The following is a 26,897-nucleotide window of genomic DNA, read 5'->3' as shown; positions in this document are numbered from 1 at the left end:
AAACCTAGAAGTAAACATTCTACACAAAATATTAGCAAGCAGAATCCAGTGATATAGGAAAGGGATAAGTTATCATAACTTAGTGGAGCTAATTCTAAGAACGCATGGATGGTTTAATGTTAGAGAACAGTGAATGTAACTCATCACATGAACAGAATAAAAAAGGAAAAAATAATTTAATAGGTGCTGAAAAAGCATTTGATGAAGTCGGACACTCATTGTTGATTTAAAAAACAAACAAAAAAAAACCTGTTGACAAATATGGAATAGAAGGGAACTTCTTAATCTGACAAAGGATGTATCTACAATAACCTAAAACTACCATAATACCCAATGATGAAATAGCAAACACATTTCCCCCAAGGCTGGGAATGAGACAAGGATATCCTGTCACCAGATCTACTCTATATTTTACTGCTAGGAGGTATTAAGAAAATACCAAGAAAATACCAAATAGGAGGTATCAAGAAAATCAGTATAAAATGTATAAAGAGTCAAAAGGATAGGCTAAATTTTCTTTATTCATAGATATTATTGTGCAACTTTTGAAATGACAGAAATGTCCTATATCTTGATTTAGGTGGCAGTTCCACATGGTGTGTGTTTACATGTGTGTGTGTATGAATACAAATATATGTATGTAAAAAGTTATTCAGTATACACACAAGATTTGTGCATTTTATTTAGGTAAATTATGAATGTGAAAAGTGAAAGTGTTAGTTGCTCAGTTGTGTCTGACACTGCGACCCCATGGACTGTAGCCTGCCAGGCTTCTCTGTCCCCAAGGGATTTCCCAGGCAAGACTACTGGAGTGGGTTGACATTCCCTTCTCCAGAGGATCTTCCCGACCCAGGGATCAAACCTGGGTCTCCTGCACTGCAGGCCAATTCTTTATCACTGAGCCACCATAGCTTAATATTAAAAACCTTAACATGAATACATTTATGCAATTAGCTAAATGGTCTTTTAAAAATAAACTTTAAATGTAGCAAGACAGATAAAATATTGCTAAGTGTTGAGGCTGAGTAATGGGTACAGGAAAGTTTATTTTCTCTACTTTGTGTATGTTAGAAACTTCTCAAATGGAAAGTTAAAAAGATAAAAAAATTTACACAAACTTTAAAATTCACATTTGTCATAACCTTGAAAGTTATATTAACACTCTTACCTTTCCTTCTGTTGCTTTCTTTGTTGATGAAATTTCCTTCATAAGCTTGGGAATTTCCCTGTCAAATTATTAGAAAGTTCTTTAAATTTCTAAAGTTTAATTCACAAAAGTATCTTAAGATTAAAAAATGTACTATTAGTACTCTGTAATTAGTATTTAAATATGGAACAAAAATTAAACAGGTTCACATACTCTAATACAACTGCAATATGGCGATGCCGAATTTTGACCCAGAGGTCATCATCTTCTTCAAGGATTGCCTCCTTTTCCTTCCCATCTGTCTTATATCTACAAGTAAGAGAAGTATGAAACTTTTGGATTATTTTGTGCCAGATAAAGTAAAAGAAAAGTTTTTATAAATAACAATTTTAAGACACAGCTCAAGAAACTGAAGATTTTTAGGAGGATAATGAATACCTATCCAAAACTAAGGCATATTGCTATCCATACAACAAAAATCAAGTGCCACGCCCACCACGACCTTTTTACTTTCAATGTTACTTTCAATTTTTTGCTGTCATTATTACAGACTTTTATCTCAGTATCTTAGAAACAAAAATTCAGTGTTCCACAGTCAACTTTAACAAGAGTGAATATATTAACAATTTGTATTCTAATTGCTCAAAACAATACTTTTGATGTACTAACCATCAACACAATTGTCAAACATCCATTAAGAAATGTCACTCCCTAATGAAGTCTATTAAATACTGAAGGTGTTTCAGAGTTGATACAAAATTCACAAACATATATATTTATCTATTTCTATATTCTTTCCTTACCCTATAACCACATCTCCTTTAAAGAACTGGGAAAGGCAATGAGAAAAAAACTAATGTAGCCATTAAAAACTTTGATTGCTTTAATGAGTTCTACTGAACTGAGAGGCAATTAAAGAGGTTCAAGAAATTACTCCAAATGGATACTCAGAAATTTCTGCTCTGTATTATTTCCATTAAAAATCGTGATGGAGCACAATCCATAGGAAGTTCATGCTTCCCTCTAGTCTGACCCCTAGACTTTCTTGACTCATAAGAAAAGGCATATCTCTGATTTTTTTGTTTTTAAATAAGTCTCTCCACTACCCTTAAAAAATTAAATCTTGCTTTCCTTGCCAACAAACCTAGGGAGATAAATATTTTAAGTACTAGGTTAGAAATGTCTGAAAGTTAACGTCAATAAACTGGAACCAAATCCTTTAGTGTCCATTACTTCAAGTCATTTCCAAATCTCTTGAGCAATGTAGGTTTAGAGACCTAAAGGATAAGAGAGATAAATAACATCCTTTCTGAAAATTCGGAATAAACTGCTTAAAACTACTTTTATACTAGAAAAATAGCTATGTTGCTCTGTCAGCTAATATTAATACAAGTAACAAAGAAAAACTCAGAATTTGACTAGAAGGCAAATAAAAATACAAGAGAAAATACAAAATTAGTTTAAACAATATTTAAGAAAAAATGTTAAATATAATTAGCACAAATTTTTGGATTTTTTAATCTACAAAAATTACTAAACATAAGATTTCAGAAAACTAATTTTCATTTTTATTACTTCCAAGCAGTAACTCTTGGCTGAAAAATGCCAATCTGGATTTTGAAATTATGATATCAAATAACATGTTTTATATATATGTGTGCATGTGGTACATACACTCAAATAACATGTTATATATATATGTGTGTATGTATATACATAAATGATATACATAGGTGACAATAAGATGGTTCCTTAATAGAAAAATAATTTCATTTTCCATTTAACTATTTGATATTACTTTTAAAGTTAATATGCTTATATCAGAGTTAAATCAATAATAGGTACCAAACTGGTAAAACTGCTTCTCTTCTCAATAACCAGCCTATATAGTTTTCTAATATTCTAGTATTTTTAAATACATTATGGTGACAAGACACACGTTTACATACTTTTGGATGTCCAATTCAGAATAATCACTGCCTAACCAATTTGAATATGTTTTCCACTTCAGTAAATATAGTAGTGGGCCCAGTTTATTTACTGAAAAGTACAATTCCAGCTGTTTAAAACCTATTTTTGTTGCAGACATAGTTAAGGAAGCAAATATACCAAAAAAGCTTCAAAGCAGTTAAATTACCTATTAACTAACAAGGTCAGGACATTTTTAATAGATTATGATTATAGGTGTAAGAGAAAGATAAAGCCTTGAATAAAAAAGGGTATAGGGGCTTTAGATTTCTGTTGCCTGCATAAATCATTAAATGCTAACATCCTATCCTGTTTGTATATGCCCTATATATTCCCTTCAAGTTATACTTGCTTGTATGTATCATTCTCAATCGGCAGTAGATCGTATGCCATTGCCTGAAAGGTCAGTTCGTGCACAACAGTGGACACAGGATCAAAGCCACGATCAATTATTATGAGCTGGGAATGAGTTTTACCCTGGAATAACAAGATAAAATTATCTTAAGAAACTTCCATTTCTTTCTGTGAACACATTTTTAATATCTTAGAAAACAAAATCAGACTTATCCCACATTCTTAAACATGAAGTTATATTAAAATAGAAAAATATGAGAGGCACAAGAGGGGAAGAAAATAAGACTACAAAACCAAAGCTTTCATAATTAGATTAACAGGCCTACTTAATAATATGATACTGTGAAAATTCCTTTAAAAAAATAACATTTGGCTTTCACTAAATCTATTTTCTTGGAATTTAGCTTCATAAACACTAAAACTCATCTAAGTTATGAAAGGAAGATATTACCTGAGCTCTTTATGTTACACATTGCACTAAACTAAGCTTCCTAGTCCTCTGATACCACCTCTGTCAAGTCTACTCAGACTCCTCACTCTCCAACCCAAGCCCAAATGCTGGAATTCCCCAGGTTCCAATCTTAGTCTTTGATTATATTATCTTGATAAGATAGTAGTAGCTGTCATTTATTAAACTCCTATATGTGCCAAACACATGCTAATCTGCCTAATCCTCATACCAACCAACCAAAGTACATATCATATGATCCATATTATATGAAAATACAACTCACAGTAAATATGTCCAAGAATACAGAGTTGGTGATAAAAGGAAAAACTGTTTATTAAATGTTTACAGCTTCAAGGATTATTCTAAAAACTTTTTATGTATTAATGCATTTAGTCCTCTATATTATAAAATAGGTATTCTCCTATTACCCCCTTTTTATACATAAAAAACTTAACATAACTTGCTAATTGATATATACATGAATTAAATGGCAGAGCCAGGATCTGGACAAAGAACTTAATTCAAAACTGTTATGTTCCCCACTAAGCCACATTATCTATTACGATTTCTACTACCATTTAAATCAGTGATATCCAAATCAAAATTCTCAAATCAATGCTGGAAAATAAATGAACAGTTTCCTTGGTTTATAAAGAAATAAGACAGATTTTAAGCATAACCACTATTTGTTTTTTATATGTTACCTTTATTAGGCTCTTTTCATCAATCTTGTAGTAGTTTTCAAGCTTTTTTTCAACAAGCTGAGCAAGCTTACTGGCATTATCTAGAGGTTTACTAGAAACGAAAAAGATATTCAAACTATCTTTCAAGACACACTTTATATTATCAAGTTGAATTCTAAAATTAAACCATAAATTAAAAGATTTTATAAGCATGGAGAAATTTAGATAATAATACTAAACAAATATAATGCTATATCAATTTGTTTGGATTTTATCAATGTAAACCTTATCATATGTGCTTCAGATTTTTTTCATATGAAGGAAATATAAATAAAACTATAGTTTCTTTACTCCCCTCCCAATTCCCAGTCTTCACCCCTACCCCTAGCCACTCCTGCCCCAAAGCAACTACTACCATAATTTGATGTATATTCTTCCTATCATTACAATTATACATATATTTACTGTTTTATATGTATTTTAACAGTATATGTTTTTACTGTCATATATGTTTGAGATCTATGTTGACACACACATCAAAAAATATTTACTCATTTTAGTTCCACATAGTATTCCATCATATGATTATACTGGATTTACACATTCATTCCCCTAAAGATGGACATTTAAGTCATTCTCAATTTTATACTATTGCAAACAACATGGAAACAAATATCTTTATACATAAATATCCATGTAAATGTTTCTCTAGGTATATTATTTCTAAAAGTAGAATTGTGGGTCATATAGTATGTACGTTTTCAACTTTGCTACCATATTACTCTCCAAATTACTTGACCAATTATCTCGCCCAATTATCTATGAGATTTCCCTATATGCTAACATTTAGTCAACTTTCCAATATAGTTGTTTGTATAAAATCATATATCACTATCTTCTAAAATGATAAAACCATATTCTAAATTTTAACTTTAAGACCAGTGATATTAGTGTAACTTCTGAATCTATAAAGAAAATGTTGGAAAAGACTCTTCAATTAGCACACCAACCTCAAAAATGGAGGAACTCTTTGTAAAGGCTTCAAAGTGTTAAAGATCCTTTAGGTTTTATACTTCAAAAGTAAATGAAGCAGCAACTATACAGGATAATTTATTATACATTATGCCTTAAAATATTTTCAAAAGGAAATAATTTCATGTTAGAATTACACCTGAAAAGTTCATAAGGCATAGAAGAATACTTTACAAAAGAATAGGATAGGATTTTAAAAGCCTGGATTATTATTAACTACCACAAGAACTGGTAAGCTTATTAAATTATAAACCGGCTACAGTTATCCCTCAGGAGGGCTTCCCTGGTGGCTCAGTGGTAAAGAATCCACCTACAATGCAGGAGACCTGGATTTGATCCCTGGATTGGGAAGATCCCCTGGAGAAGGAAATGGCAACCCACTTCAGTATTCTTGCCTGGAGAATTCCAAGAACAGAGAAGCCTGGCAGGCTACCATCCATGGGGTTGCAAAAGTTGGACACGACTTAGTGACTAAACCACCACCAGTATCACAGGGGATTGGTTCCAGGACCTCATTCAGATATTAAAATCCACTGATGCTCAAGTCTCATATAAAATGGTATAGAATTTGCATATAACCTATGCACATACCCCATATCCTTAAAAATCATCTCTAGATTACTTACAACACTAATATAATGTAATGCTATGTAAACAGTCATAAATACTATGTAAATGCTATGTAAATAGTGGTCTGCATGTAGCGAATTCAAGTTTTGCTTTTGGGGACTTCCTCGAATTTTTTTTTTTTTTACATTTTCAATCCACAAATGGTTGAATTTGAGGATGCCAAACTTATGGATACAGGATAGTGGACCATATTACAGTTTCATTTCCCTGAACAAGCCAAACACCAAGAGCAGAAGCTTGAACAGAGACTGAACTCTAGCAAAACCACTTGGTTCAGAATGTAATTAGCACAGCACCTGTAAGAAAAAGAATGGTTCTAACACTTGAGGTATGAGTAAAGAGCTTGTCTGGTCACATATGAATTAAGGAGATTTACAATATTTCTTCTAAGTAATTAAGAAAACTTTTTAAATGGTTAAGGATAATGAAACTTAAATATAAAGCACTACATGAATTTGAAATTGAACAATTATGCCAACTACCTTGACAAATGTCAGTGTTTAAATTAAAGAACCTTTTAAAACAGAAACAAGTTATATTACTTATTATTAGTAATAATAGTACAGTGTATTTAATTCTACCGTTTCATTAGCGCCATGCACTATATTGAGTGCTTTATAGGTATTAACTCATTTAATTCTAAAAAAAACTTTATGATGTGATTACTATTATTTTTCCCACTTCATATATAAAGAAATTGAGAGCAGAAGAATCATACAGCCAGTAAACTGTATGATTAAACTGTATGCAGAAACTGCAGAGATTAAAATCCAAGCTGGCTATATAGAACAACATGAAAGTCTAAGAACATAATATTGAGCAAAGCCATATATAAAAAAATATCATGACCCAATGTGAAGTCAAGTGGGCCTTAGAAAGCATCACTACGAACAAAGCTAGTGGAGGTGATGGAATTCCAGGTGAGCTATTCCAAATCCTGAAAGATGATGCTGTGAAAGTGCTGCACTCACTATGCCAGCAAATTTGGGAAGCTCAGCAGTGGCCACAGGACTGGAAAAGGTCAGTTTTCATTCCAATCCCAAAGAAAGGCAATGCCAAAGAATACTCAAACTACCGCACAATGGCACTCATCTCACACGCTAGTAAAGTAATGCTCAAAATTCTCCAAGCCAGGCTTCAGCAATATGTGAACCGTGAACTTCCTGATGTTCAAGCTGGTTTTAGAAAAGGCAGAGGAACCAGAGATCAAATTGCCAACATCCGCTGGATCATAGAAAAAGCAAGAGAGTTCCAGAAAAACATCTATTTCTGCTTTATTGACTATGCCAAAGCCTTTGACAGTGTGGATCACAATAAAGTGTGGAAAATTCTGAAAGAGATGGGAATACCAGACCACCTGACCTGCCTCTTGAGAAATTTGTATGCAGGTCAGGAAGCAACAGTTAGAACTGGACATGGAACAACAGACTGGTTCCAAATAGGAAAAGGAGTACGTCAAGGCTGTATATTGTCACCCTGTTTATTTAACTTATATGCAGAGTACATCATGAGAAACGCTGGATTGGAAGAAACACAAGCTGGAATCAAGATTGCCGGGAGAAATATCAATAACCTCAGATATGCAGATGACACCACCCTTATGGCAGAAAGTGAAGAGGAACTAAAAAGCCTCTTGATGAAAGTCAAAGCGGAGAGTGAAAAAGTTGACTTAAAGCTCAACATTCAGAAAACGAAGATCATGGCATCTGGTCCCACCACTTCATGGGAAATAGATGGGGAAACAGTGTCAGACTTTATTTTTCTGGGCTCCAAAATCACTACAGATGGTGACTGCAGCCATGAAATTAAAAGACGCTTACTCCTTGGAAGGAAAGTTATGACCAACCTAGATAGCATATTCAAAAGCAGAGACATTACTTTGCCAACAAAGGTTCGTCTAGTCAAGGCTATGGTTTTTCCTGTGGTCATGTATGGATGTGAGAGTTGGACTGTGAAGAAGGCTAAGCGCCGAAGAATTGATGCTTTTGAACTGTGGTGTTGGAGAAGACTCTTGAGAGTCCCTTGGACTGCAAGGAGAGCCAACCAGTCCATTCTGAAGCAGATCAGCCCTGGGATTTCTTTGGAAGGAATGATGCTAAAGCTGAAACTCCAGTTCTTTGGCCACCTCAAGCAAAGAGTTGACTCACTGGAAAAGACTCTGATGCTGGGAGGGATTGGGGACAGGAGGAGAAGGGGACGACAGAGGATGAGATGGCTGGATGGCATCACTGACTCGATGGACGTGAGTCTGAGTGAACTCCGGGAGTTGGTGATGGACAGGGAGGCCTGGCGTGCTGCGATTCATGGGGTCGCAAAGAGTCGGACACGACTGAATGACTGATCTGATCTGATATATATATCAAGTTCAATATCAGGCAAAACTGAAATATGTGTTAGAAGTCAGAATAACAGTTACTTCTGAGGAGGAGACAGTGGGTGATGACTAGAAGGGATCATAAGGGGGGCCTCTGAGATGCTGCTAGTATTTTATCTCTTGACCTGGGTGAAGTTAGATGTCTATGTTCACTTTGGAATGATTTATCAAGCCACATAAATATAATTTATGCACTTTATAGTAAACTTTACTTTTAATAAGGAGCAAATAAATAAAGGTACATAGTACTAAAGTCAAACTTTAACTTTTAAAAAAAACCCCAAATCTATTTAAAATGGCCACTGTAATTGGATACCATATTTAGACACTATAACCAGTATCCAGATACTATGACTATTTCAATTTGGTGGAAATGTAATGAAACATTAAATGTAAGACAGTATTCCCCACAGGGCAACAAAGACATTCTTCTAAGCATTCCTTAAACTCATGAAAAATATTCATGTAAATCATACCAAATTTAAGCTCTGAAATTCAGTAACAGAGGCTATCAGTTACTCTGAAATTTAAGCCTTAAACTTTAAATCTATATATACAGCATGTTATAAAGAAAATCTGCAAACCAACACACAAAAGCACTGGGACATTACCTCTATACCAAAGAGCAAATAGACATCATAACATATAATGACACCACTGGGTGCCTTACCTTTTATATCTTACTCCAGGATTTTCATCCAGGGTAGCACATACTGTAACTATCTGCTCAGCCATTGCTTCCATGATGGTATCTTTTCCATTTCCATTACTTGGGTCTGGACTGTAACAGTAATAGAATGCATCTGGTACATCAAGAGTATATACCTAAGTTAGGCCAAAAAAGTCACACTGTCAATTTAGAAATTTGATTAAAAATATGTATCAAGAAAAGCACAGTTATTCCTTGGGACTCTACAAAATACTTGTACTAACCATGCTGTTTCCTGAATCAACTGTGTCTTTACCTTAATTAAATCTCATTTTCTCTGTCATCTTGATTTCATTCCTTTTCTCACTCTCCTTTCCTGCTTAATCTACCTCTCTCCTTCAGTTCTTGTTTTATATATAGATTGTACTGTTGGATTTTCTCTACCCGTGCAGCAAATAAAGGGATCTGAGGTAATCAAAGAAAAATAGAAACCTAATACCTGGCAAGAAGAAATAAAGCCAAAATTGGTCTATATATCTGACATACATTAAAATCTCAACCAATCAGAGAATAACCTAGAAATTTTCCAAAGTTAATATGTATCTTTAATTCCTTAGCTTATACTCTTGATATTAAGAGTATAGATAAATTTCTCTCCTTAAAGTAGAAAAATACTTCCCCAAAGAACACAGCATTGTGCCAGACATAGTACTGGTCTTTGTATACATACAGTAAAATCTCACAGACATTTTTCAACTAACAAAAGCATTTATCTACATGCAAAGAATTGGATTAGAGATTTACTATTGTGTTATTTGAGGAATACAAAACAAAAGGCTCTCTAATCGGAGGTGAGAGTTTCACATTCAATTAATTTTAATTTTGTCTTTAAACAATGGTAGTAATCCCTCTTAGCCTAATGTATTGAGTATAAAAGTAGACATGTAATAAATAATATATTAACTAATAAATTATGGATAAACTTCCCTGCATTTCCTTTCACACAAGTAATACATTTCTCTGAACATAACCTATCACTAACAGTAGGAGCCTGAACATGGACTGAGATTCAGCTAAAGCTAATGTGTTGTTTATGTCTGTCCTGCTCAGTCTTAGCTGCCATAACTGCCAACAAGTACCCTACAGCTGGACTGTGGCTTTCTCACAGTATTCTATCCCACTGCAGTGGAAAATATCTGTTCAAAAATATTTATTGCCCTTCCTGACAGGGCCCCTCCTTACAGGTGTATAGTTCCCACTCATGGATATCAGCCTATCTATGGTCATTGGAATGTGAACAGAAGTGACATGTGCCTACTTCCCTGCAGAAGCTTTAAAAGCCATTGTATGGCTCCACCATTTCTCTTTTCTTTCTGCTATGTCCCAGAGAAGAGTAAACTCTACTCCTTCAGCTTACATCCCAGAATGAAGAGGATATAGAGCAAAGACCTAGTCAAACCACAGTGGACAATAACATGAATGAGAAATAAACTTTGTTGTTGTGAAACACAGATTTGGAGATTTGTTACCACATCTTAAATTAATCTAAGTTATTATCTAATACTCCAATGAACCAAGTAGAACTCTGGAGCTGATTTTCTTTCTACATTCACATCTTGCCTTTCCTTCCCTTTCCTCCCCCTACTTTCTATCACCAACATGATGTGTTCCTTTAGACTATTACCAAATGCTTTCTTCATCTCCATGACCCACAACCAGTTCCTTAAATATAGGAATTCTCCGTTACCCCCACTCACAACTTCCATTTACTTTTCTTGCAAAATTATAGCTAGCTTAGATCTATTTCTATCTAGACACAATCTAGCACCTTCTCTACTAACTATACCAGATTTTTTGTACTCCTAAGGTCCACTGTAAACAAACTTTCTTATATTGATGCTTTCCATCTAATTGTCCTAATTTATATGTGATAGTATTAATTAAACCCTTTGAAAGGGAAAGAGTTTTCTTTAATCACTTTGACTCATGGATTTAGGAGAAGTCAACCACTTTTCTCTCCATGCAACTTCTAAATATGTTTAATGTAGAACTTCTCTTCTTTGGAAGACTATCATATCTGACTTTACCAATTTCTCTTCAATGATCTCCCAACTTCTACTTTTCCTTAAAGACTTTGGTACTCTTCTGTGTCTGCCCATTTTCTGCCATCATTCTTGATGGAACCTGGTGCCTCCTACAACTTGGTCCCAGCCTACCTACAGATTTATTTATCATACCATCACCCCTAATAATCCATAATCCTGCTGCTTTCTTGTACTTTTCTGCTTCTGTATCTTTGCACTGAGGCTAGTCTCACTTTGTAGAGTATTAAACTAAAGTTACATAATATATTCGGAGAAGGCCATGGCAACCCATTCCAGTACTGTTGCCTGGAAAATCCCATGGACGGAGGAGACTGGTAGGCTGCAGTCCATGGGGTTGCTAGGAGTCGGACACGACTAAGCGACTTCACTTTCACTTTTCACATTCATGCTTTGGAGAAGGAAATGGCAACCCACTCCAGTATTCTTGCCTGGAGAATTCCAGGGACAGCGGAGCCTGGTGGGCTGCCGTCTCTGAGGTCGCACAGAGTCGGACATGACTGAAGCAGCTTAGCAGTAGCACATAATATATTAAAGGAAAAAAATCTTAAAGTAACCTTTGGAAAACAGTTTAATGTTAAGCAGGTATCTAAAGATTTTACGATTATGGCCTTCATCAAAAACAGCAATAGCTTAAAAGAAAAATTCATTATTCAGGACCTTTTTATTTCTTAAAATATCAACCTTATGGTTCTAAGAAATAGTAAACTATTCCAATTCTACAAAATGTTAGAATCCAAACACAGAGAACAGAGCTAAACAATACACTAGCTGTGTGATTAGGGCAAGTTACTTAACCACTTTGATTTCCCCATCTTTAAAATGGAGACAGAATTACCAATACATTTATGTAAAGCATTTAGGAAAGCATCTGACAGAGAAAGTACTGTGTGTTTGCAATTATTATTATTAATTGAAGGCTCATTAACTATTCCAAAGGCAAATAAAATCTATGAGAATCCTTCATTTTATAAATTAAAATAAACGATAGTTTATATAATGTTGTGTAAAAAGTTTACTAAAGAATTTTGTTTTAATATCACAAACGGTTACAGAATATAAACATTTTTCTTTGGAGTCATTTAACAAAGATTATGCTCAAAATCTTTTGATTTCATAATCTAATAGGGCTGTACATTTTGACACACACAGGACTTAGAGATGTGAAATTTAAGTCCACTTTTACTATTAACGCTATATTCCAATTTAGTACTCCTGTTCCTACCTTCATCAGAGTAAATGCTTATTTGTGGATTGTTTAAAATTCACCAAATGTACAACACATAAAATATTGTTAGGATAAGCCTTTTTAGCAAATAAGTTCATAAAACTGCATTTTAAAATCGTTATTACAAGGGTCAAGCAAGGAGAATGGGCAGCTTGTGCTTACAGTAAAACTTTTTATTTTTAATTTTAGTTTATAATAATCCAAAATAAAAGGAGTTTTAATGCTTTAATGCTTTAATGCTTTAAGCCTTTCAATGCTCAAAAATTTTTTTTTAATAAAAACATTTAAAAAATAAAAGTAGAAAGTACCTGAGATTCAAGTGGAATGAAGGAAATATTTATTTCTTTACATCTTCTTACTGACTTGGAGCAAGAAGCCTTAATTTTGTTAAAGAGACTGTCAGGGCAGACTGAGAGGAGGAAAAAAAATCAAAGTATATAACTGCATTTAAATTTTCATTCTTTTGAATAAGTCATTCCAACATCCAAGAATATTTATTTTTATATATAATTACTGACTTTCACAAAGTAATTTACTATGAGGATAGAGATAATATGTAAATACTGCTTTTCACTTTATACAGCAGATAAATTCTAGTAATGAGCACTGTAACAGAAATTCCATTTTCCCCATTCATATCCACCATAACCTAAGATGTGTTTCCTTACAGAGCTGTTAACACAGCAAGCTAAAATTGTCAGGAAGGAAAATCAAGTCCAAACTAAGGACTTAATAAACTTTTGAAGGACTTTCAGAGCTTCTTAGGAATTCACACTTTTCTATATCTGCCACTAAGTGTAGCCACACCATACAAATTTTTCATCTTTCCTTGCATTATAGGGCTTTCTTCAATGTGAGGAAATTCCAAGCCTCCAAACTAGTAAATTCTGCACCCTAGAGCCGTCTTCCCCTTGCCCCTGCCTTTTACCTAACTGCTTATAGTTTCACTAAATCTAGGTTGGAGTATTAACCATGGGCTTCTACTATCTTTTAACACGATGTTCTTTAATTTCAAGATTCCTTAAATTAAAAGAGGCTTCACACATTAAAGTTTATCAACTCCATAAACATGATTTCTGTGTAACAAGGTTACTTAAATGGCAAATACTTATGATATGGCATTTTCTAAAATGCAAACTGCTGCTAGGTATGAGATAAATAATAATTTACAGGAAAAATAAGCTAGAAAGCTGCTTTTTATTTGAATCTACAGCATAGAAAAAGAAATGTGATAGATTTTCTCCCTTACTGTTAGCAAACAGATGACAGTTTCTTCACTGCATCTCCCAAAGGGTCTTATAATATACTTTATTATACAGTCAAATCCCCAGTTGTAACTTTGGTTTAAAGAAGAATTCTCCCTGTTATTGGAACAGAATTTGAGGGATAGCTCTCTCTGTCAAACCCCTCTCCCCTGTACACCAGCAAAAATGACCATCTTCTGAAACTAGTTTGGAATGATTTAATTTTCTATCACCTTATCATGAATTAGGATAGAAATAACCTTAGGATAGAATTTTTAGATTCTTTCTAATCTAACTAGAACAAACAATAAATACAAAGTCACTACTATTAAAATTAGCCTAAGAAATATTTCATAATTAGTAGGATTTGAAATAATGAAGCAATAACTTTTACAAAGCTACTTACAGTCAGTGAAGTAGATATACGCTGCTTTATATTTGTTCTCTGATTTACCTCCAAAATCACGTAAAAAACAGTCTACAGACTGAAAAAAGGTTGGATGTTAATATACATTTTATCAAATACTAATTTAAATGTGCTACTTTTGAAATAACTAAGATTATTTTGATGATAAAGTAAAACCTTAACTGTCAAAACTGTAACTTACAAACTGATTTTTTAAGATGCTATGTTATCTAGCCACTTACAGTGAGAAGTGAAATAAGTAGTAAGGTAAGATATATGAACAGAGAGTGCTCTTTTGGTGATGAGGAGACCTAAGAATGGTCAAGTAACTAAGAAGCTGAAGCAACATAGAAGACAAGACTACTGGAAGAAAATGAATGTACGGTGAAGTATTACCTACACAGATAATGAAACCATCGAGACTACTACTGGAGAAGTGTTAAAGAGACTGCCAATGAGCTAAGAGCTAAAATTGCCAAGAGGGATTAGAATGAAAGACTAAAAGGTTAGCAGACTACGAGGAAGAGGGAAAGCAGGTAATATACTCTAACAGTATCTGCCTCTCTGCTGGTAGTTTTCAAGATACAACAGTCTGAAAGCAAGAACAATTTAATCTTCTCATCCATCTGTTCCTTTCTGTCTCCCTGCAACTCCTACAACCAGTATATTTCTGTTAGAGCTCATTAATGTATCCTGCAAGTCTCTTATCTTCCCCACCATGATTTCCATGATTTTTTTTTTTTTTGCTTTGAGATACTTTTTTTTTTTTTTTTTTAATATTTATTTATTATTTTGGTTACTCTGGATCTTAGTTGAGGCAAGTGAACTCTTAGTTGAGGCACGTGGGATCTAGTTCCCTGTCCAGGGATTGAACCTGGGCTTTCTGCATTGGAAGCACAGAGTCTTAGCCACTTGATCACAAGGGAAGTCCCGAGATACTTCGTTTTTATCTTAAAGACTATCAATTAAAATTTCCATAGTGATTATCCTCCTCTACAGTCAACTACTTAACTAAGAAAATATACTTCAGAGCTTCAGAAAGTTTTTACATGTTACACCAGACTCTTAAGTGTACTATTTTCTGTTCAGATTATCACCCTTCCTTCCAAGCTCTTGTATTTTGCCATATGTATCCTCTTCTCATTCTTACTAAACCTTCTCTCTCAGGTCACTTGACCCACTTAGATGTGTGGTTGCTTCCATGTCAGCTCAGCTAACACTTAGGTTTAGTTGTTGGGAGTATCCTAAAGAGAGGCAGTACCATAAGAAGAAGGTAAACAGGTTTCTCCTCCTGAGGGCTATAAGTATAAAAGAAAACAAACCACCCATCTGACCTTTCCCTAGCTTCCCTGGTGGCTCAGAGGTTAAAGCGTCTGCCTGCAATGCAGGAGACCTGGGTTCTATCTCTGGGTCAGGAAGATCCCCTGGAGAAGGAAATGGCAATCCACTCCAATATTCTTGCCTGGAAAATCCCATGGGCGGAGGAGCCTGGTGGGCTACAGTTCACAGGGTTGCAAAGAGTTGGACACGACTGAGCAACTTCACGTTCACATTCACAGATCTTTTATAACCAAAACTCTTCCTAAAATCTGTCATTTCATGACCCTTGCCTGAGAACTCTCTGTAGCTAGTCCCCAGATGCTTGCCCAGCCCCTGAGGAAGGAAATCTCACACCAAGTTTCTCTACAAGTGCCCAAAGAGTCCAAGGCTTCACATGTACCCATAGGTCTATAGGACCCAAAAGATAATTGATTCAGGACAGGAAGAGAAACTGGAGTTGGTTGTGGGAGATAAAGGAGTCACACTTAGATATAATTTTCTCTGAATTCTTTGATCCTTTCCTGAATATTTAATTCTGTATCCTGCTTTCTGTCACTTACATTAAAAATGAACATTTACATAGATCATTAAAATTTTCTAGAAATCTCATTTTCAATGGTCACATGGTCTTTCCTACCATTATGTGTTAATACTAAGAATTTCTCTGGATTTTAGGAATTTAGTTTGACCATTTACGGATTTTTTTTTAACAATAAATTTTACGATTCAGAACGTTTTAAGGTTCTTGATATGGCAAGTTATTTTCCAAAATGGCTGTATTAATCTATACTCCCACTAGCAGTGTATAGTAGTTTCTGCTCCATTATCCATTGACAATGCATATTGAGAGCTAGATAAGATACATAGATAAGACAAATAAATAAATAAATGTCTAAATATACACACACACTTTTTTTAGTCCCTCTGCCAATTTAGTAAGTGAAAATGGTGCTTTTAACTTTCATTTTTTTCTGAGCATAAATTTTCTTACAAAATTATATTACAGATAAGATACAAAATGTCATTAAAATCTACCAGCAGCCAACATGTAGAGATTACATAGTAAATATTTGGGTTTTTCCCTACTGTCTGCTAGAGTTAGAAGAAACTGGAAGTGTAAAATTAACATTTTTATTCTAAGAATAAGCCAAAGGATGTGTTGGAAAATGCACTCTCAGATACTATACAGAATAAATGAATCTGATACTTTATATGACTCTAAAAGCTTGTTGACTTTAAGTATGAATTAAATCATGGTTAGATTATAAATTTTAAAAATTCCTTTCCTATAAAAAATATATACACATACATATATATGCATATATGTGTGTATACACATACATATGTATGTGTATGCCATAGGGAAGTAACTAACACTAATGAAAGATTAATCCAAGACTATTTCTTTTACATACACTTCTATTCTCCTAAAATCATGGTTGACTAGAAACTACATGAGTAACAAATTATTCAAAGAAACTTTGAAACTCTATTGTTTTATACAAATAAATTCTGCTTTCATATAGGGGAGAAAGGAATTCTTTCACATACATTCCCATTGAGAAGAATGCAAATAAAACAATCTTCTAACTCAGAAAGATTTTCTTACACAAACTAGTTTATAACACTACCTGTATAATAAAGGACATTTTATTACTTTAAATTTTCTAAGAGAAAATCACATCTATGGTGACAGTTTTGAAGAACATACTGTTTAGATTCAAAACACTCACCTTTGATGTTGGAGAGATAAAATAAAGAGCTTTCATTTGTCTGACAGGTTCTCGATTTTTATAAATATTCTCCACAACTAACAAAAAAAAGTCCAAAATATAAACAAAAGAATTATATTTGACTTAGAGTCTCAGTTTTCACATTACAAATTATGGCATTTAATAGCTGTCTTCAAAAGTCTATTATGAAGAGCAAATTTAAATAAATGAGTTAAACAATGATGAGTTATGGATGATAATATGATTATGAATATTACAATATATTGATACTTTCCCCAAAATGTAAGAAAAATTAAAATCTCATTAACACAATCCTGCCTGGTGGAAGACAGCAACTGTGGCAGTGTTATTTTTCATAACCCTACACTAAAGCTGATTTAAATTTGCAATTGCCTCATATCCAGGTAATAAAGAGAAGGTTAAAAAGTCAGTATTACACACTTGGAAATATGCACAAAAGTTGATTTTATGACATAAATCTTACTATCCATTTAAAAACAAAACATGAAAACCACAAACATCAGCCAAAATACTTAAGTAAACTTACTGCATCAACACACAAAACTATAACGAATATATAAAACAATAAAAAATTTGAAGAACAAACTCAACAAGGCAAGTGACTTAGTCTTGGTTAGGGGTGCTTAATTATATGTCTCAGCTGAGGGGAAAAATCCTGACTTACAGAGGTTATTCTGAAGATTCACAAAGAAAAGAGTGTCCAGAATAATTATAGCTAGAGTTACTAAGAAAATAAGACATAATCCCCTGAGAAACACAATTACTAACTAAAATTTATTAATACTTTAAACTCTCCTTATCATAATAAAAAAAAAAGTTTTTCATGGTGAGTATTTGAAACACTTACCAGTTATACCCTCTGCTAGAAGATCTGTCATTTTGCAACATGATGCCAAAAGCTTAGTGGTAAATTCATCTAGAAGCAATATCTTAAAATGAATATAAATTAAGCAATAGTATAAGCATTTGACTGCCAAGAATTCACAAAAGACATAATTTAATGCATTAAATATACTCAAATTCCATAATCTTTTTATAACATAAAATTAAAATATCAGGAGAGCAAGCAAAATTATCTCAACTCATTTAACTTTCATGACTTAGAAATTTATTTCCTCAATATACGGTCATATAATATTATACATAAGTAAGCAATATTTTCACTTTGAAGCAGAATTTGTTCACTTCAAATGTATCTTATGTTGAACATCAAATTTTCTTAAAATCATAAAATGCTGCTTGTGGTGGAATAATTGTTCTAGGCACTGTTCTAAGCACTTTTCATGAATTAATTCATTTAATATTTACAACTACTCTATGTTACTACCATCCCTATTTTACAGATAAAGAAACAGGCATAGAGCCATCAAGTAATTTGCTCAAGAAGCCACAGCTAATAGGAGGTTAAGTTGGGATTTGAAGGCAAACACTATGGTTCTAACTCTGTATTTTATACAAGCGTAATAAGTAAAAAATATGTACAAGCCCTCAATAAAGGTTTCTAGTGTTATGCAAATTCTATGTGACTATGTAAATCCTACCTTCCATTCGCCTTCTTTCTTGCAGTCATCAAACACTGTTGCTTTTATCTCTGCAAAGAAAAAGAGAACTATTTAGGAATCTTAATAAATTGTTAGAATAACTACTCAAAATGTTCAAGATGGCTGGGAAATATCACTTGCAATTGCTCAGCTTCATAACTGCTCAGCTTTACATATACATGAGTAAAAACCCAGTTCTCTTTAATACTTAACCTATACGGTACATTTAAACCATAATATATTTTAACTTTTTGAGACTAAAAATATTAAAAAGGCTAATATAATTATTGTCCTTTACAGCATCAGACTTTAGTTTCACCACCAGACACATCCACAATTGAGTGTTGTTTCCACTTTGGCCTAGCCACGTCATTCTTTCTGGTGCATGCGGGCTCAGTCACTCAGTTGTGTCGGATTCTTTGAGACCCCATGGACTATAGCCAACAAGGCTCTTCTGTCCATGGGATTTTCCTGGCAAGAATACTAGAGTGTGTTGCCATTTCTTCCTCCGGCAGACCATGTTTTGTCAGAACTCTCACCATGACCTGCCCATCTTGGGTGGCTTTGCACAGCATGGCTCATAGCTTCACTGAATTATGCAAGCCCCTTCACCAAGACAAGGCTGTGATCCATGAAGGCAATACGTGAACCGAGAACTTCCAGATGTTCAAGCTGGGTTTCAAAGAGGCAGAGGAACAAGAGATCAAATTGTCTATGTTTAGTGAATCATGGAGAAAGCAAGGGAGTTCCAGGAAAACATTTAATTCTGCTTCATCCACTATGCTAAAACCTTTGACTGTGTGGATCACAACAAATGGAAAAATTCTTAAAGAGATGGGAATACCAGACCACCTGACCTGCCTCCTGAGAAATCTGTATGTGAGTCAAGAAGCAACAGTTACAATTGGACATGGAACAACTGGTTGAAAACTGGGAAAGGAGCATGACAAGACTGTATACTATGATCCTGCTTATTTAACTTATATGCAGAGTATATCATGCGAAATGCCAGGCTGGATGAATCACAAGATGGAACTAAGATTGTTGGGAGAAGTATTAACAACCTCAGATATACAGATGATACCACTCTAATGGCAGAGAGTGAAGAGGAACTAAAGAGCGTCTTGATGAGGGTCAAAGAGGAGAATGAAATAGCTGACTTAAAACTCAACATTCAAAAAACTAAGATCAGGGCATCCAGTCCCATCACTCAATGGCAAATAGAAAGGGAAAAAGTGGAAGCAAGGACATATTTTATTTTCTTGGGCTCCAAAATCACTGTGGACAGTGACCACAGCCATGAAATGAAAAGACACTCTTTGGAAGGAAAGCTATGATAAACTGAGACAGCGTATTACAAAGCAAAGATATCATTTTGCCAACAAAGGTCCATATAGTCAAAGCTATGGCTTTTCCAGTGTTGGATGTGAGAGTTGGACCATAAAGAAGGCTGAGTGCCAAAGAATTGATGCTTTCGAATTGTGGTGCTAAAGAAGAATCTTGAGAGTCCCTTGGACTGCAAGGAGATCAAACCAATCAGTCTTAAAGGAAATCAACTGAATATTCATTGTAAGTACTGCTGTTGAAGCTCCAATATTTTGGCCACCTGATGTGGAAAGCAAACTCAGTGGAAAAGATCCTGATGCAGAGAAAGACTGAAGGCAAAATGAGAAGAGAGCAGCAGAGGAAGTGATGGTTAGATAGTATCACTGATACAATGCACAAGAATTTGAGCAAACGCTGGGAGTCAGCAGAGGACAAATGAGCCTGGAGTGCTACAGTCCATGAGACTGCAAAGAGTCAGACACAACTTAGAAAGTAAACAACAATAATATTTAATTATATAAACACATCTGGAAAAAATTTCTGCAAGTATTATTTGACTTGGTTTCCCCAACTCTACTTAAATCCTAAGTAAACAAGATGAAAACAAAAAACCTGCAGGAAAATCCCTAACCAGCTCATTACTAAATTACATCTGACAAATGAAACCAGGTAAGTAAGTTTCTTCCTGATTTACTTCATTACAATTTTCAAAAATGTGTTACAGCATTCAGTTCAGTCGCTCAGTTGTGCCGGACTCTGCGACCTCATGGACTATATAGCATGCCAGGCTTCCCTGTCCATCACCAACTCCTGGAGCTTGCTCAAATTCATGTCCATTGAGTCAGCGATGGCATCCAACCATCTCATCCTCTGTCGTTCCTTCTCTTCCTGCCTTCAATCTTTCCCAGCATCAGGGTCTTTTCCAATGAATCAGTTCTTCACATCAGGAGGCCAAAGTATTGGAGTTTCAGCTTTGGCATCAGTCATTCCAATAAATATTCAGGACTTATTTCCTTTAGGATGGACTGGTTTGACCTCCTTGCAGTCCAAGGGACTCTCAAGTTTTCTCAGCTTTCTTTAAACTCCAATTCTCACATCCATACATGACTACTGGAAAAACCACAGCTTTGACTAGATGGACCTTTGTCAGTAAAGTAATGTCTCTGCTTTTTAATATACTGTCTAGGTTGGTCATAGCTTTTCTTTCAAGGAGCAAGTGTCCTTTAATTTCATGGCTGTAGTCACTGTCTGCAGTGATTTTGGAGCCCAAGAAAATAGTCTGTCACTGTTTCCATTGTTTCCCCATCAATTTGCCATGAAGTGATGGGACCAGATGCCATGATCTTCATTTTCTGAATGTTGAATTTTAAGCCAGCTTTTTCACTCTCCTCTTTCACATTTATCGAGATGCTCTTTAGTTCCTCTTCACTTTCTGCCATAAGGGTGGTGTCATCTGCATATCTAAGGTTATTGCTATTTCTCCTGGCCAGAATACTAGAGTGGGTAGCCTTTCTCTTCTCCAGGGGATCTTCCCAACCCAGGGATGGAACCCAGGCCTTCCACATTGCTGGCTTATTCTTTAGCAGCTGAGCCACCAGGAATACGGGAGTGGGTAGCCTATCCCTTCTCCAGCAGATCTTCCCGACCCAGGAATCAAAGTGCCTCCACTGCAGGCAGATTCTTTACTAACTGAGCTATCAGGGAAGCCCAAGAAAGATAGTACTGTCTTTTGATCCCATGAACTGTAGCCTACCAGGCTCTTATGTCCATGGGATTCTCCAGGCAAGAATACTGGAATGGGTTGTCATTTCCTTCTCCAGGGGAACTTCCCAACACAGGACTGAACCCAGGTCTCCTGCATTGCAGGCAGATGCTTTACTGACTGAGTTATGCAGAAAGTCCAATGTTACAGCATTAGGATACAAATATTCAGATCTATAATGAATAAATATTAGCAATGTGTTCCTTGCAATGATTTTCAAAATTAATCTAAAAATATGTATTTTAAATTATTAAACAGTACACAAAGGCAATCCACATAAATACATGTTATTCTACTTGGTAAGACAAAAATTTCCCACATTTAATGTTCTATTAATTTACAATTAACTTTGAAAACTGTAGTAAAATTAAATATAAATTATAGTAACTTGTGTTTTTCCTTAATTCTTGATAATGAGATATTTATACAATGCATTTCTATTTAATTTATATTTGTTTCACTTCATACTTCTGGAAATTTACCATAAAGTTTTTGGCATCGTGTTAAAAATGACATGTCCAAGTAGAGGGTATATTTGATAAGGATATGCAGATGACACCACCCTTATGGCAGAAAGTGAAGAGGAACTAAAAAGCCTCTTGATGAAAGTGAAAGTGGAGAGTGAACAAGTTGGCTTAAAGCTCAACATTCAAAAAACGAAGATCATGGCATCCGGTCCCATCACTTCATGGGAAATAGATGGGGAAACAGTGGAAACAGTGTCAGACTTTATTTTTTGGGGCTCCAAAATCACTGCAGATGGTGACTGCAGCCATGAAATTAAAAGACGCTTACTCCTTGGAAGGAAAGTTATGACCAACCTAGATAGCATATTCAAAAGCCAAGACATTACTTTGCCAACAAAGGTTCGTCTAGTCAAGGCTCTGGTTTTTCCTGTGGTCGTGTATGGATGTGAGAGTTGGACTGTGAAGAGGGCTGAGCGCCGAAGAATTGATGCTTTTGAAGTGTGGTGTTGGAGAAGACTCTTGAGAGTCCCTTGGACTGCAAGGAGATCCAACCAGTCCATTCTAAAGGAGATCAGTCCTGGGTGTTCTTTGGAAGGAATGATGCTGAAGCTGAAACTCCAGTACTTTGGCCACCTCATGTGAAGAGTTGACTCACTGGAAAAGACTCTGATGCTGGGAGGGATTGGGGGCAGGAGGAGAAGGGGACGAGAGAGGATGAGATGGCTGGACGGCATCACTGACTTGATGGACGTGAGTCTGGGTGAACTCTGGGAGTTGGTGATGGACAGGGAGGCCTGGCGTGCTGCGATTCATGGGGTCGCAAAGAGTCGGACATGACTGAGCGACTGAACTGAACTGAACTGATATTCATTATAAGAATTATGACCTTAAAGGTTTTACTGTGTTTGGGAAGGTTTGAAAGTGTTAAGAAGTATTAGTTAAAGGGCTTTTATATGTTTGCTGGGGAGACTATGAAGTTATATGAGATTTACAGCAAAAGCCTGAAGTATTTAACCATAATTCAAGCCTAAAGCAGTATTTTCTAGTATTCTACAGGCAAAGAGGAAGGCTTTTAAGTAGCACTGAGACACTAAAACATTATGGTACTTCCCTATCTAAGCTTGCTTTATTCTTGGATACCTAAAACAAATAGAAAATCATAGACATTTTGCTTATTTTTGCCAAATTTGTGTCTTTCTCTTAAGAAATGAATGCTCATGGGATTTATGATGGAGCACACTGAACAGCTCCCCAGTACAAATCATTCTAGTCTTTTAACACCTTGGAAATGGCATTGTTTTATATGGCAGAAACTAATCACATGTGGCTTACTGAGCACTGGAAATGTGGCTCGCCTGAACTGGGATGTCCTGCAAGTATAAAATACATACCAGATTTCAAAGACTTAGTATAAAAAAAGAAATCTAAAATATCATTATTTTATTTGATTAGACATTTAAATGGTAACATTTTGGATATATCGAGTTAAAAAAATATATTTTAAAAATTAATTTCACCTGTTTAACTTTTTTTTTTTAATTTGGCTATTAGAAAATTTTAAGTAACACATGTGGCTTGCCTCTTATTTCTAACTAGACAGTACCACCTTAGAATCTGAGGATACCAAGCCAGTAAGTGCTAGCATCTCAAAAATAAATGATAAAGAGATAACTAGTATGTGGACACAGAGAAGGCAATGGCACCCCACTCCAGTACTCTTGCCTGGAAAATCCCATGGATGGAGGAGCCTGGTAGGCTGCAGTCCATGGGGTCGCCAAGAGTCAGACATGACTGAGCGACTTCACTTTCACTTTTCACTTTCATGCATTGGAGAAGGAAATGGCAAGCCAGTCCAGTGTTCTTGCCTGGAGAATCCCAGGGACGGGGAGCCTGGTAGGCTGCCGTCTATGGGGTCGCACAGTGTTGGACACAACTGAAGCGACTTAGCAGCAGCAGCAGCAGCAGTATGTGGACAGAGGTTAGGGGCATCCATGAAAAGTGATTTGGTTACAGGTAAAATGTGTTTGGAGTAGTCCAAGGAAATCACATCAACTAATATTACAGAACTAAAAAGGTATTTCCTCTAATTATTAATGGAAATTATTTAACCTTATAATCCATTTCTCTAGTACCCTAAATACGGATACATCCTAAGATTCAATTCTCTTACTTTTGCTCATGGTCTCTACACTCTTCCTCAGAGACCACGTTCATCATCAAAGTTTCATCTATCAGATCCGTTCTTCAATTTTCCCCAACTTTACTGAGATAAACTCACATATAACATTGTGTAACTTTTAAGGTTAACAAGGTATTGATCTGATACACATATATTGCACTATAATTATGACTGCAGTGTTAGTTAACACCTCCACCACTCCACATACCATTTCTTTTTTGGGGTGAGACCATGTAAGATCTATTCTCTCTGCAACTTTCAATTATATAGTATGGTATTTTTATCTATAATCACAATGCTGTGCATGAGATCCTCAGAACTTAGTCATCTTCGAACCGGAAGCTTGTACTCTTTGACCAACTTCTCCCTATATCCTGCTAATCCACAGCAATCCTTCATTTTTCCACACATTCTCATCTCTCCTTGTACTTCTTTCAATTACACAATACAGGTTTAAGCAGCTACATGCCTTAAATTGAGATTAAATGCCCTAAAAACTGCTCTAGATGTCTCCACTTCTATGAGTTTTATTGTCATCTTAATCATTGTCTTCAGCTATTTTCTCTTTTCTCCGTTTCTAATCACTGCTGCTGCTGCTGTGGCTAAGTCACTTCAGTTGTGTCCGACTCTGTGGGACCCCATAGATGGCAGCCCACCAGGCTCCCCTGTCCCTGGGATTCTCCAGGCAAGAACACTGGACTGGGTTGCCATTTCCTTCTCCAATGCATGAAAGTGAAAAGTGAAAGGGAAGTTGCTCAGTCGTGTCCAACTCTAGCGACCCCAGGGACTGCAGCCCACCAGGCTCCTCCGTCCATGGGATTTTCCAGCCAAGAGTACTGGAGTGGGGTGCCACTGCCTTCTAATCACTAGGCAGTATCAATTGTTCTTCTTGGCGACTGCCACCATCTCAGATGGTAAAGCGTCTGCCTGCAATGCAGGAGACCTGGGTTTGATCCCTGAGTTGGGACGATCCCCTGGAGAAGGAAATGGCAACCCACTCCAGTACTCTTGCCTGGAAAATCCCATGGACTGAGGAGCCTGGAGGGCTACAGTCCATGGGGTCACAAAGAGTCGGACACGACTGAGTGACTTCACTTTCACTTTCACCATCACTACCAATGCCCTGATTCTTACTCTCTCTCACAGAATTACTACAATAATCTCCTATCTGGATTTCCTGCTCCCTACCTCTAACCCCTTTACATTCCCCAGTACGTTTTCCACATTGCAGTCAAGAGTCCTCTTCCTGAAGCACAGCCCTGTCACTTCAATACCCACTTCAAAATTCTCTCAAATTCTGTTACCTCAGAATAAAATCTAGATTCTATTATTCAAAATCCTCCATCAAGTGGCCTTCACCCAATCTCTAAATTAATCTTCCACCAGTCCAAATGCTACCCAATTAATGACCTATTAATACCAATTACCCCAACTTTTCTCCTTTTTTTTCTTCTACATATGAAGTGAAATATATTTTAAATTTTAACATCAAAGAGGATGTGAAAATACTGATGGAAAAAATGAAAGCAGAACTAATAAAATAGTGTATGGCATCAGCAATGCCAAATGTATAATCAGAAGGGTTCTGGGGTTAACACTTCATAGAGGTGGTACTTACATGAATAAAAATTTATCCAGCTATACGTTTAGCAACAGCGCACTTTACACTAGCATTATACTTAGTGAAAACTTTAGGAACAAAAAATGACTTCCTTTCAGCATTGTTCTAGTCCGTCCACAAAATGCTGACAGCTGCTGTTGGAGGAGGAAAACAAACTTTTCACCTTTAATGGCTTCCCACTGCTAGAGCATTTTAAAAAAATTTAGCTCCAACCTACCTTTTATAGCCTTCATCCCCCTATTCCTTGCAATAAATATTCTGTACTCAAACAAAAGGAATTATTCCCTCTTCCATAAATAATCACATACTTTGATGCCTCTGGGTCCTACTTCAGATTTCCCTGTCTGGCAAAAACCTACTACCTTTCAATGTTACCTTCTATTTAGAGTTTTCCCTAATGCAGTTCCAAAGAGGAAAAAATTTCTTTTTCTTCTCTTTTTCTGTGAAACTTCTTCATGCTGCTAATATAGTACTTAGTACCGGTATAACTGTCTCCTCCCACTGAACTGTAAATTCCAGGAGGTCAAGGAATATGAATACAGAAGGGGGAAATGTGCAATCAATGACAGGTTTTATTTTCTTGGGCTTCAAAATTACTGTGGACAGTGACTGCAGCCATGAAATTAAAAGACGCTCGCGCCTTGGAAGGAAAGCGATGA

At 35.6% G+C, this 26,897-nt stretch overlaps 1 protein-coding gene across 3 annotated transcripts in view; it reads right to left on the bottom strand.

The window, feature by feature from the left end:
• The window catches only part of STXBP3 (syntaxin binding protein 3), a 54,159-nt gene that overhangs the window by 18,801 nt on the left and 8,461 nt on the right, over window positions 1-26,897 (bottom strand). For 2 of the 3 annotated variants that reach the window (XR_015160599.1, XM_086391570.1), the window contains exons 2-11: window positions 18,884-18,933; window positions 18,190-18,258; window positions 17,322-17,398; window positions 14,269-14,347; window positions 12,927-13,027; window positions 9,310-9,464; window positions 4,625-4,715; window positions 3,468-3,592; window positions 1,361-1,456; window positions 1,169-1,226 (exon numbers count right to left, since the gene is read on the bottom strand). Coding sequence is in view for 2 of the 3 variants with exons in the window: in XM_086391570.1 (XP_086247696.1) it covers window positions 1,169-1,226; window positions 1,361-1,456; window positions 3,468-3,592; window positions 4,625-4,715; window positions 9,310-9,464; window positions 12,927-13,027; window positions 14,269-14,347; window positions 17,322-17,398; window positions 18,190-18,258; window positions 18,884-18,890 (858 nt within the window). In the remaining variant the exon portion in view is untranslated. Of the gene's footprint in view, window positions 1-1,168; window positions 1,227-1,360; window positions 1,457-3,467; window positions 3,593-4,624; window positions 4,716-9,309; window positions 9,465-12,926; window positions 13,028-14,268; window positions 14,348-17,321; window positions 17,399-18,189; window positions 18,272-18,883; window positions 18,934-26,897 lie in introns of all 3 variants that reach the window. The other variant, XM_086391569.1, reaches the window with a different exon arrangement.

Source organism: Bos grunniens, chromosome 3 (genome assembly GCF_055505025.1).
Source record: "Bos grunniens cultivar Pamir isolate PY7600 chromosome 3, Bosgru_T2T1.0, whole genome shotgun sequence".
In the NCBI taxonomy this organism is placed as follows: Eukaryota; Metazoa; Chordata; class Mammalia; order Artiodactyla; family Bovidae; genus Bos; species Bos grunniens.
The sequence above is the reverse complement of the archived record's forward strand: the minus strand, read 5'-3'. Positions and strand labels throughout refer to the sequence as shown.